Source organism: Eptatretus burgeri, chromosome 9 (assembly GCF_056783735.1).
Source record: "Eptatretus burgeri isolate ZD-2024b chromosome 9, Ebu_testis_v1, whole genome shotgun sequence".
Classification (NCBI taxonomy): domain Eukaryota; kingdom Metazoa; phylum Chordata; class Myxini; order Myxiniformes; family Myxinidae; genus Eptatretus; species Eptatretus burgeri.
The window spans coordinates 56,030,490-56,042,989 of record NC_140969.1 but is presented as its reverse complement, the minus strand read 5'-3'; the positions used below and the strand labels follow the sequence as shown (position 1 = coordinate 56,042,989).

The 12,500-nt window shown below is 41.1% G+C and overlaps 1 protein-coding gene across 1 annotated transcript in view; it reads right to left on the bottom strand.

Moving 5' to 3' along the window:
- The window catches only part of CSMD3 (CUB and Sushi multiple domains 3), a 1,047,538-nt gene that overhangs the window by 149,674 nt on the left and 885,364 nt on the right, over positions 1 to 12,500 (bottom strand). The window contains exons 52-53 of the mRNA XM_085893781.1: positions 10,769 to 10,954; positions 5,708 to 5,902 (exon numbers count right to left, since the gene is read on the bottom strand). Of these exons, the coding sequence (XP_085749907.1) occupies positions 5,708 to 5,902; positions 10,769 to 10,954 (381 nt within the window). The remainder of the gene's footprint in view (positions 1 to 5,707; positions 5,903 to 10,768; positions 10,955 to 12,500) is intronic.

Sequence of the window (12,500 nt, the reverse complement as noted above, 5' to 3'; positions counted from 1 at the left end):
CAAGCTTGCTGGAAAAACAAAAATGGGAAGATTGTCCATAGAGAACATTGCCGAGTGTCAGGAGGAATAGATGGGGCCTCAGAAAGAAACATTTCCGTGGGAAAGACAATGGCTCACTAAACACTTCATTTGACACTGCCTTGTTTATACAGGATAACATTAATGACATGACACCGACAGTGCCTTCAGAAAGTATTCACACCACTTGACATTTTCACATTTTGGTGTTACAGCCAGAATTTAACATGGATTACATTGAGATTTTTTTGTCACCGATCGACATTATACCCCTTATAATGCCAAAGTGGAAATTGTTTTTTTTCAGAAAATTTCACAAATGAATTAAAAATGAAAAACTCAAATGTCTTGTGTCAATAAATATTCAACTCCTTTGCTATGACACTTCAAATTGAGCTCAGGTGCATTTAATTTCCTTTGATTATTGTTGAGATGTCTCTAAAATGTGATTGGAGCCCACCTGTGTCCAATTCAGTTGATCGGACATGAGTCAGAAAGAAACACGCCTTTCTATAGAAGCTTCCACAGTTGACAGTGCATGTCAGAGCAGAAACTCTACCAGGAAGTCCAATGAACTGTCCATAGAACTCCAAGGTAGAATTGTGAGGAGGCATAGATCTGGGGAAGGGCATAAAACAATTTCTAGAGTGTTGAAAGTTCCCAAGAACACAATGAGCTCCATCATTAGGAAATGGAAAGAATATGGAACTACCGAGCCTCTTTCTACAGCTGACCGTCCAACCAAACTGACCAACCAGACAACAAGGACTTTGGTCAGGGAGGTGAACAAGAACCCAATGACCACTCTGAAAGAACTGGAGTTATTTGGCTGAGATGGGAGAACCTGCTGGAAGGACAATGGTCTCTGCAGCACTTCACAAATCTTTGCTTTATGGGAGAGTGACCAAATGGAAGCCACTCCTGAGAAAAAGACACATGACAGCATGCCTGGAGTTTGAAAAAAGGCACGTGAAAGACTGAGAGCATGAGGTAAAATATTCTGTGGTCTGAAGAGACAAAAATTTAACTCTTTGGTCTCAAGACAAAGCGCTACATCTGGCTGAAATCGAGCCCAGCCCAACACACATCTAACACCATCCATAATGTGGAGCATAGTGGTGACAGCACAATATAATGGAATGCTTTTCAGCAGCAGGGACTAGGAAACTTGCGAGGATAGAGGGAACAATGAATAGAGCCAAATACAAGCAAATCCTTGAGGAGATCCTGCTGCAGAGTGCAAAAGACCTTCGACTGCGACGAAGATTTACATTCCAACAGGCCCATGACCCCAAGCATACAGCCAAAGCAACACTGGAATGGCTTCAGAACAAGAATGTGAAAGTTCTTGAGTGGCCCAGCCAAAGCAGAGACTTGAATCGCATTGAGAATCTGTGTAAAGACTTGAAGATTGCTCTTCACTGGCACTCCCCATCAAACTTGACTGAGCTTGAGCTAATCTGCAAGTAAAGGAAGAATGGGAGAAAATCCCCAAGTTCAGATGTGCAAAGTTGATACAGACATACCCAAGAATATTCGAAGCTCTAATCACTGCCAAAGGCGCTTCTACAAAGTATTTACCCAGGGGACCGAATACTTATGTAAATTCGATATGTCTGTGTTTCATTTTCAATAAATTTGCAAAAATTTCTCAAAAAATGTTTTCACTTTGTCATTATCGGGTATTTTGTGTACATCGGTGACGAAATTTTTGTTAATTTAACCCATTGTAAATTCAAGTTGTAACAACAAAATGTGAAAAAGTCAAGGGGTGTGAATACTTTCCGAAGGCACCGTATGTTATCATCTATTTTATAAACAAGCCCGATCTCAGTGTGCCTGCGTGCATGCCGACATCCATCCGTCGACAATTGTCCTTTAGGGGATACCACTAATCAAGCAATAACGCTTCCCCCTACACACATACACACATGAGGAGGGTTTGTTTCCTGGGATGGCCAGTGCCAAATACATACCCCAGACAGTTTGATCAAAAGAAGGAATAGAGGAGGAGGGGGAGGGGGAGAATTTTATTCTTCATCTTCCTCTTTGTGTGTTGTATACTATTCAGAATTCAGCATCTAAAAAGTTTGTGATGAATGTCCCATGAACATTCTCCCCCTGCTCGCTCCTTGAGTGTTTTGCTTGGCCGGTTTTGATACACCGCCTAATTTTATTTATTCCGTTAAACAACTGTTTTTTTGTTTTAAAAAAAATAAAAATTATGCATATCTTGTTATTCATGTCAGCAAAATGACGGGCCTTACATTCTAGTATGGAATAACTAGTATACACTAAACCCAATTACGCCCTCGGCCATTGCTGTAACAGCATTGCTTATTATCATTTATTGCTCAACATTTCACAACAAAAGACATGATTCATACAAATTTCAAATTCAGAATAACATTAAAAAAAAAATAAATAGATTGAATCAAACACAATGTACTGTGAAATAAATAAAGGCATCAAGTGAGATAAAGAAAACATTGATAATTAGTGAAAACTGTGATGAACCTAAATGAAAAGCTGAGCCTGTAAAACATTAGGCTTCTGCAAAAAGAATTTTAGTCTGAACAGAGCAATAGGCTGGAAGTAGATGTAAAGTACACACACGCACAACAAAAAAAGAAAAACAAGAAAAAAAAAAAACAGACAAAAATGTGTTTCAGGTCATTGAAAACACTAGTGCATGCCCGTAGGTGTGTGCCCGTAGGTGCAAACAAAACAAAACAAAAAACTTTCAAACTGCATGCCAAAAACAACCACACAGGCCGTTCCTTCGCTCTCACATGCCCGTATGTGCGTGGCCGTACATGCAAAAAAAAAAACAACTTTCAAACCGCGTTCCAGAAACAACAACCACACATGCCGTTCCTTCGCTCTCGTAAACGACGATTGGATTGGGGCATTGTGTTTAATAAAATCGAGAAAGTACAGAAATCGAGAAAGAAAGAATACAGTCAGTCGATAAATCAAGAAAAAAATCGAGAAAGAATACAGTAATCGTCACTGACTGGATTGGGGTATTGGGTTTAAGAAAATCAAGAAAGAAATCGAGAAAGTACAGAAATCGAGAAAGAAAGAATACAGTCAGTCGATAAATCAAGAAAAAAATCGAGAAAGAATACAGTAATCGTCACTGACTGGATTGGGGTATTGGGTTTAAGAAAATCGAGAAAGAAATCGAGAAAGAAAGAATACAGTCAGTCGATAAATCAAGAAAAAAAAATCCAGAAAGAATACAGTAATCGTCACTGACTAGATTGGGGTATTAGGTTTAAGAAAATCGAGAAAGAAATCGAGAAAGTACAGAAATCGAGAAAGTACAGAAATCGAGAAAGAATACAGTAATCGTCACTCTCCGGAAGTGAAGTCCTCACTGTCCGGAAGTTCGCATATGGCAGTTACGATTATTCGCAATTTATTCTTAATGGCCAATTATTCAATTAGCGCCAATGTATTTTGCCTTTTCCCAATGTCATCGCAAGGAAAAACACAAAGAGAAGAGGAAAGAGGAGAAAAAAAAACGTGCAAAAAATAATTTACTTCCTGCTTCAGAGCATACCAGCCAACTCTGATGTTCCCCAAATTTATGCACCGTCTAATATGAAAACGATCATAACTTGGGGCATTGTGTTTATCTATAAATGCGCATAAGAAATCGAGAAATTATTAGAATACACGAAAAAAAAACGTGCAAAAAAATTTTTTACTTCCTGGTTCGGAGCATACCAGCACTGATCTTACCGAAATTTATACACCGTCTAATAGGAAAACGATCATAACTTGGGCCATTGTGTTTATCTATAAATGCGCATAAGAAATAGAGAAATTATTAGAATACACGAAGTCATCACTCTCCAGAAGCCCGTACGTTGTAACCCGTAATGGGGAACGCGGCTGAGCTTCCCTTCCCCCATCGGCCACGCCCACGCAACAACGTGTCTTGTCATTGGTTTGGTAAATAAATGGCCATAACTTGCGAAGCACTTGTCCGATTAATATCAAACCTTGAAAAGGCACATACTCAGGTCCCCAGCAATATACCTGGCAAGTTTCAATTAGATCGGACCAGTGGTTGTCGAGAAACAGCGGACACACACACACACACACACACACACACACACACACACACACACACACACACACACACACACACACACACACACACACACACACACACACACACACACACACACACTGCTGGAATTATAGATAGATGAAGGAAGGCCATGATACGAGAGTAGCCACGTTGTCCGCAAAAGAGAACACCTTAGTGTAATGAACAAGAAAATTTGTCATTCTTTGGTACCACCTGTACAATCCATTGTACAGGTACCACCTGTACAATCCATGAACAGGAGGACATTGAAAATGTACATAGAAATATTAAAAGGTAACGCCTGAGCTTTTGTATAAAACTACTGAATGAGGGTGTACCAGAATGTCAGTCCGGTATCATCTCTCTTGCTCTATAAAAAGCAAATGGCTCTCGATAACCAAACATTAATGACCTGTACATCAACTTCAGTTTGTTTTTGTAAAGTTTCTGCAATAATGCATTGTGTGCGTGTATATTATATATTCATTTCATTTACAACCACTCATTATTTGTGCATCAACTGTGTGTTCCCATAATTATTTTCAATAATGTACTTCGGTAAGTCAGTACCGGACATCACAATCTGTAGTAAGAGACCACAGCGTACGATTTCCAAACCTTGCACGTCTCATTTAATCACATGTTCAAGGCCAACGGTGCACAACTTTGCAACTACACATCCTACTGTTTCATTCTTGGGTTTGCTCGGTTTCTTTTCTCCCTCCTTTTTTTTTTTCCTGAAGTGATTGACAGAATCTTTCATTTAGCAATATTTGTGTTGATAGTTCATATGCCTGTTTATATGTGGAATCAATTTGTCTCATGCTCATCATGGCATCGGAGGTTATGTTGGCTATTGGAGTTTCGGTCACCAAGTACAGGGGTGTCAAGCACGAATGCCCAAAGAGCTACTCCAGACTGCATTCTGCGTAATTCAGGTGGAGTGCACCATACATAGGTTGTGTCCTTGCACAATTGAAAACAACAATGCTCTTGGAATATAACAAGTCAGATGTATTAAAACCCAAGGACTATGAGTCACCTTCTGTGGCAATGCTCATGAAAAAGTTGCCAAAAGTGTGTGTGTGAGGAAATGGGAATCAAAGGCTGTAGCTTGTAGGAAAACAAGATGTCGATGCACTTATTCATCGAAAACGTCGCCGAACAGAATGGTGCACAGGTAATGCACCTTCTGTTGAGCTGTTTAATCGATCTAATTTGATTCCCAACCAAACTACAAACTGTTGGACTGGTGCTTCTCAGGTAGTGTGTTGTCCCAAGGAGTGCTGTGTCCCTCAGATTGACGTTGAGCAAGCGACTCATCTATTGGGGGGAAAATTTGAAATTTAATTTCGGTCCAGTATGTATTCGCTAACAATGAGGAGTGTTCATTGGGAAGTTTGCTTTACTGTATGCCAATGTGTAATTCATTGCACAGGTCGGCATGCGAGTCCAAAGAAAATATTTCCAACTCTCAATAAACTCATGCAATGCTGCATTGCTCCTGAATTATTATTATTATTATGAAACTATATATAAAAATTATATATCAAATAAACATAAAATAATATCAAGAGTTCTTACTGTGGCACTGCGCCTTCTCGCGGCCCCAGGTCCATGTTCCATTGGCTTGACAGCGGATCACCGCTGGGCCTTTCAGGAAGTAACCAGCATTGCAGTTGAACACGACCTGTGACCCAAACTCACCACGCGAACCATTATGCATGTGCCACTCTCCCTGCTCCAGATTGAAGGTTTCCAGGCTGGGACATGTAACCACTGCAAGAGAGAAGCTTCGCTGGTGGTTGTATAGACATATGGTTAAACTCAGTCGTGATTAGCTGTGCTGAAGTGAAGTTATAGTAAGCTTCCCTGCATACATTTCTCCAGTGGTTAGTTCGGTCATTGATAAATTTATTGTGATATATTTAATGCCCTTAAACGTTTTGACAGAACCTCTTGTTTGTTTAACAACACAAACAATTCTATTTTCTGGTTGACATTACAGAGCCAAATCTGTGTTTTGATTTTGGCTGACATCTGGCTGGGTGAGATCTGGCTTTTGGTTTTTTTTAAATCAATTTGAAGGCTCATAGAGGAGCATGCACATACAGTTAATTTGCATGGCATGGACAACAGGAGACATAACTGTACTTTAACATGACTTGCATGTACATGAGGAGACAATTAACAAATCAAAACAGAAAAGGGATTTTAATGTGGGATCCCAGATCAGGAATCATGTGCTCTGATGGAAACATCAAACAGCACAAGTTGAATTAGAAAGAGCAATCAGAGATTGCAAACCCTCACCAGGACTTGCTTTGTGTGATGCATTTTGTGGCAGATAAATGTAGGGATTTACTAAATGAAAGGTCATCGATTGCAAATGAAAGGTCCAAATGGTCGAAAGCATTGCCTCAACTCAGAGAGCCACCTCAACACCTCTGGCAGTTCACTCAGGCAGATTGGCAGGGACTGCATGCAGCCCTCTCTCTTCAGGAATGGTTACCCATAGCTACTGCTCCGATGTTAACTCAGCTGGGAATTCTTCCACAGAAACCTGCTCTCTCACATGTACAGATTCATCCCATCTTGTCTTCAATTATCCGATCCCTTTTCATGCCCATGGTACACTGAATTCTGGAGTGAGACAGTTGCTCTGAAACAACTTCCCTTCCCTTTATGGAAGGCTAATCCGACTGATGGCAATCTCAGTGCATTACAAAAAGTCTGCAACAAGTGTGTCCACTCCCAGAAGAGCCAGAAAATAACATCTGTCCAAACTCAAAAGTGAACTTTCAAAATTGTCTCCCTCCATCAAAATGTGGTGGCACCTTGTTAAGTCCACCTCTGGAGTATTCTCCCACTCCATCCATTTCCTCACTTCAAATGGCACCACAGCTGACTCCACTTGTGAGAAGGCTGAATGCCTCAATTCTGAGTTTGCTTTCAAATATTGTCCCCCCAACCCCTCACTTTTGGTACCAGTCATTCCCTGTCATAACCAACTGCTGTTGGACTCTGTCCTTTGCACCTGAGAATGTGGAGAAGGTTCTTTAACCCTCGACTCTGACTTTGCAACTGGACTGGACGGCATCAGTTCACGTATACTAAAATCCTTCTGTGCTGCTCTTTTACATCCTCTCTACCCTTTTCACCCTATCATTTGCCCAAGGTCATCTTGCGTCTGCTTAGAAATCAGCAAATATCACTGCATTACATAAAAAGGTCTTAAACGGATCCCATAAACTACAGCTTCCTTCCAATCATCAGAAAGGTAATATAATCCATCATTGCAGTTCAGTTGAAATGCTTCATTTTCTCCAACATCATCATCTCAGATCATCAACTTGGTTTCAGATCAGGTCACGCCACCTTTGAAGTGCTGCTTCTACTCACTCAATGATGGATTAAGGCCATCAGTGTCAGAGATGAAATCAGGAAAGTCTCTCTGTACATCTCTTGTGCATTTGATACAGTCTGGCATCTCACCTTACTCTCCAAACTCTCTGCCGATGGCATTCATGGCTAGCTCCACACATGGCTTACGAACTTCCTCTACTCTCAGAGCACACACTTGTGGCTCTCAACAGAATCCTTTAATTTCCCTTCCTTATCAAGGCTGAAGTGCCCAAAGACAGTGTTCTGGGCCCAGTCCTCTTCCTGATCTTTATAAATGATCTCTCTAACTGTAAAAAAAACTTTATATATTTGCTGATGACTCCACTCTGTGCAGAACATCCCTCATCATTCAGGTAGGCAGGCTGTGATCTCTTCGCTCTCTTCAGACCTTGACAAAATCACAAGATGGTCAAACACTTGAAATAAGTCTTTCAATTCTGACAAATCTCACACTCTCACCATCCCTCTCCAAAAGGACTGTCTGGCAAACCCTCCTCCCTGTCCACTTTCTTAACAATCCTCTTGAGGAAGTGAAGTCATTCAAACTCCTGGGTCTCACTATCAGCCATGATCTTTCTTGGGTGAACCACATTTCAGTGAACCACTTGGCCTCCAAAGCCAGCCGCTGACTGGGCATCCTCCATCATACAAAGTCCTTCCTTGGCACACCTGAGATTCCATCCATCTCCAAGGCCTTAATCCGCAGCTTGATGGAGTACTGTTCTCCCCTTTGAGCTGGCTCCCCTGCCGCACATCTTGTCAAGCTTCACGCCATGGAAAACAAGGCCTTCAAGATTGGTGGAATCTCCCACGATGAAGATGAGTCTATGGGTCTTTCACTTCACCATCACAGGTCGGTGGCCTCTCTGTCTTCTACCATGTCCGTTCTGGTCTTGCACCCTCTGTTCTTTCCGTGTTCCCCCATCCCTTTCCCATGTTTCTGCTGGGCACACACAGGACACCATCAACTCCTTTCTGGTGAAACTACCTAAATCCAGGATCACTTCTCACCTTCACTGATTCGTTTCTCTTTTCCTCCACCTGGGGAACCAATTTCCACACTCTCTTGAACCTCGTTCTTCCATCCAGGTCTTCAAGTCAGAATATTGTCTACCCTATGCACCCTCTTCTGCCCCTCAATCCTCCCCACACCCTTTGTTTGTCCAAGTCTGCCTCTATCTTGGCCTTCAACTCTGTTGTTAGTGTTTCCCCCTCTCTCAACTGTTCCTCTTATCTTGTCCTGATCCGTTCAGTGTACTAATACTAGCTTTTCTATGAGCCTCAACTACGTATACTAAAAAGGTCATAAATAGTTTTAAGGTGTCTAAAGGGTACAATTTAGGTCTAAAGGGAATTAATTCTTAAAGGAGTCTAAATGGTCTTAAAATAGCTAAAAGGGTCAAAAGGTCAAAGGGGTCTAAAATGTATTATTATTTTTGTATACATTGTTGAGGCTTGTGGAAGGGTATTGAAGGGGTTCTCAATGGGTTTAAAGGGTCTAAAAAGGTCTAAGGGGTCTGAAGGGTATAAATGGGGTCTTCCCATTAGATGGGATCAAAAAACGATATATAGCATGATATTTCAAAAAGTTTTGTTCAAGTTATGACAAAACTAGGTGGATAAGTTGGTTAGGTGACAAGAACAAGCCGATTAAATTTTAGTTCAGGTCTGAAATCCAGATCCGGCCGATCAGTGGGATGCAAAATGTAAACGAATCAGCCTGGCGGAGGTATGCACTCTCCCGAGTGCCCTTCTAGTTATTATTATCGTTATCAACATTATCATTATTATCATTATCATTTTCAATATCGTCATCATTATTTCATCATTATCATTATGTACCATAATCATTATTATTATAATTATTTTTATGTCCCATTATAATTAGCCCGTCCCTCCGCATAGCAGAAGACGGGGTTCTTCAATCACTTCTGTGTGTCTGTCTGGGCCGTAATGTTTTTACTATTTGAGATTTTGTCATCAAATTTTCAACAAGGCTTTATTATGAGAATATGAAGACAAATTGAGTGCGGATGCAGATGGGCTTTGCATTTTGAGATGCTTTGGAGTTATCATTATTATCATGAAACATTATAATTATCATGATGTATTATTATGATTATGTGTCATAATTATCATTATCAGTTTCATCACGATTGTTATCGTTATTATTATGTACCATTATCATAATTGTTATGTATAATTATCAAACCTTTTCACTAGTATGTAATTAATAGACATACGTTCTACACGGATGAACAGACAGACAGACAGACAGAGACAGACCCAAATGCAATGCCTTCTCCTCTGGCGAGGGTAATGATACAACCTGATTTCAATGATATGTCCTCATCATTATCAATAAGGAGTTTCCATCAATGTATAATTGACAGCATGTTTGACTTCCAGTGACAAATAAATCACTATTAAAAAGAAACAAGTGCTCATTTAGGCCTGCATGTATATGAAGGAATCGTGTTTTTTTAATGCAGGAACTAGTGTGACATGTGTAAACGCATACATGGAGAGAAATAATTCACTATTTTAATTCCTCTATTATTATTTTCTTTTTCATGTTCATCATTGTTTTCATTGAGAACACATATGACATCATGGCAGTTTTGGAGATAAACCCTGAGAACTGCATTTGGAAGAAGTAAGGGAAGTTAAAAATGAAAAGGAAAGCAACAATTTCAAGATGCGGATGTAAAAATTGAGAATCACTGAAAATGTATGGACAGTTTACTTTTATGGCACTGCAGCGGTGCTCTCTTACTTATTTTTTAGGCTTCTCAAACTTCGGCGTATAAAGATAGTGTGCTGAGATCCAGCTGTGTACCTGCAATGAGGTCCTTCCCAATATCTCAGTCTTCAAGAGACAGGGTGTTGATAGTTTTTAACAGGAAGCGATATAGGCCAAAAGCTCAGAAGAAACACTTAAAATGAACTGCTGGCTTTGGGGTTCAAATAAATGATGGAATACAAACAGAGCAAGGAAAACAGCACTCCAATTTGCCTAATTTGTTCAACTCCAACCTTTGTCATACTCTTGGCTAAAAATCTCATTTTTCAAGCACCTTGTTGTTTTTGCCTTTTATTTCCACCACTAAAGTGCCAGATGGACCTTCGCCTGGGCCACAAAAGCTCACCTGAGTGAGGAAGGAAATACTAAAAAGTGAAAAAAAAAATAGAGGTTTCATGGCTATTGCTTTATCTCAGACTCATTCGCAGGCAACCCACCCGTGCAGATGGGTGGCTTGTTCCCGTTGCTCCATTGGCCATCTGGCTGGCACACTGCGCTGGCCGTCTCTCCCGATTTCATGTGGAACCCCATGTTGCAGGTGTAAGAGACGCGCCCACCAAGGGAGTAGTCCAGCGCTTGAATACCGCCATGCTCCGGCGAGCGAGGCAGGCCGCATGAGACCACTGTTCATGTTGGACAGATCAGAAAATGGAATGGGTCAATGGAATTCTTTGTGGAAATTCTATCATGAGCATTTAAAGAATTGCAATTAAAGGATTGGGAGCCATGTGTGTTTCTTTAGATTAGAAATTGGTCGTAGCGGGGAAATGGTAAATTCTGATAAATGGCTAAGGTCGTTAGTTTGTCAGAAAATATATATTCTTATTACGTTTTCATCCAGAAACTATGAAGCTGCATTACTATGAAGTACAAATCGCATCGTACAAAATAGCAGGTGGCTGCACAAGGAACTTGTTAGAAAAGGGCATAAAGGGCTCAACATGGAGGAGAATGGACAAAGAGAAGAATGAAACATCCATTTTATACAAAACTCAGCAAATGTACTCATGTTGATTTGGGAATACACAAGATAATAAAAAGCAATAAAAACACCTTATCTTACTCAATGTTTTCTCAAATACAAGTGTACTCAATTGGCATCAGGAAAAGCACTCACTGCTGGGGGGGGGGGGGGAAGAAGTGTGTGACACTTGTGCCAGAATATAGAGAGAAAACTGGGTCTAACTGGGAAGAACATCTTGTTTTGGGGGTAATTGATATTTGAAGATCACACACACACCCGCATACACTAACGAACACACCTACCGGAACAACACATAACATGATGAGGCGATCAGGAGTTGTGATGGAAGTTTCACCATTTATTGGCAGACATGTGATGCTCCCCCATAACAACGCGACCCCCCTTTCCACCTCACTGTCATCCATGCTCTCTTCGCCAAACACATATAAACCTGGTGTATGTTGTCTGCACACTCCACAATGAATACTACCAAGTAGTCCAAACCTTAAATCTGGCCTTAATCCGATGCAATTACTTAAGTTGATGGTGCCATTTTATCCTCGAGTATAAAGGACAAACATCTGCGCTGAGTTTGCTCCTTTTGATTTGAAGGACGAGCAAGAACATTCCCTCATGCTTTGGGGATTGGGGGAGGAGGAGGGTGATTGTTTAGGTCCATCTCATTTACATCATAATCTTTCAAGAGAGAGTGAGTGAGTGTGTGAGTGAGAGAGAGAGAGAGTGTGAGTGTGAGAGAGAGAGTGTGAGTGTGAGAGAGAGAGTGTGAGTGTGAGAGAGAGAGTGTGAGTGTGAGAGAGAGAGTGTGAGTGTGAGTGTGTGTGAGAGAGTGTGAGAGAGCGTGAGAGAGCGAGAGAGAGCGAGAGAGAGCGTGAGAGAGAGAGAGTGTGAGAGAGAGAGAGAGTGTGAGAGAGAGTGTGTGAGAGAGAGAGAGTGTGAGTGAGAGAGAGAGAGAGTGTGAGTGTGAGAGAGAGAGAGTGTGAGTGTGAGAGAGAGTGTGAGTGTGAGAGAGAGAGTGTGAGTGTGAGAGAGAGAGTGTGAGTGTGAGAGAGAGAGAGTGAGTGTGAGAGAGAGAGAGTGAGTGAGAGAGAGAGAGAGAGAGAGAGAGAGAGAGAGAGAGAGAGAGAGAGAGAGAGAGAGAGAGAGAGAGAGAGAGAGAGAGAGAGAGAGAGTGTGAGTGTAAGTGT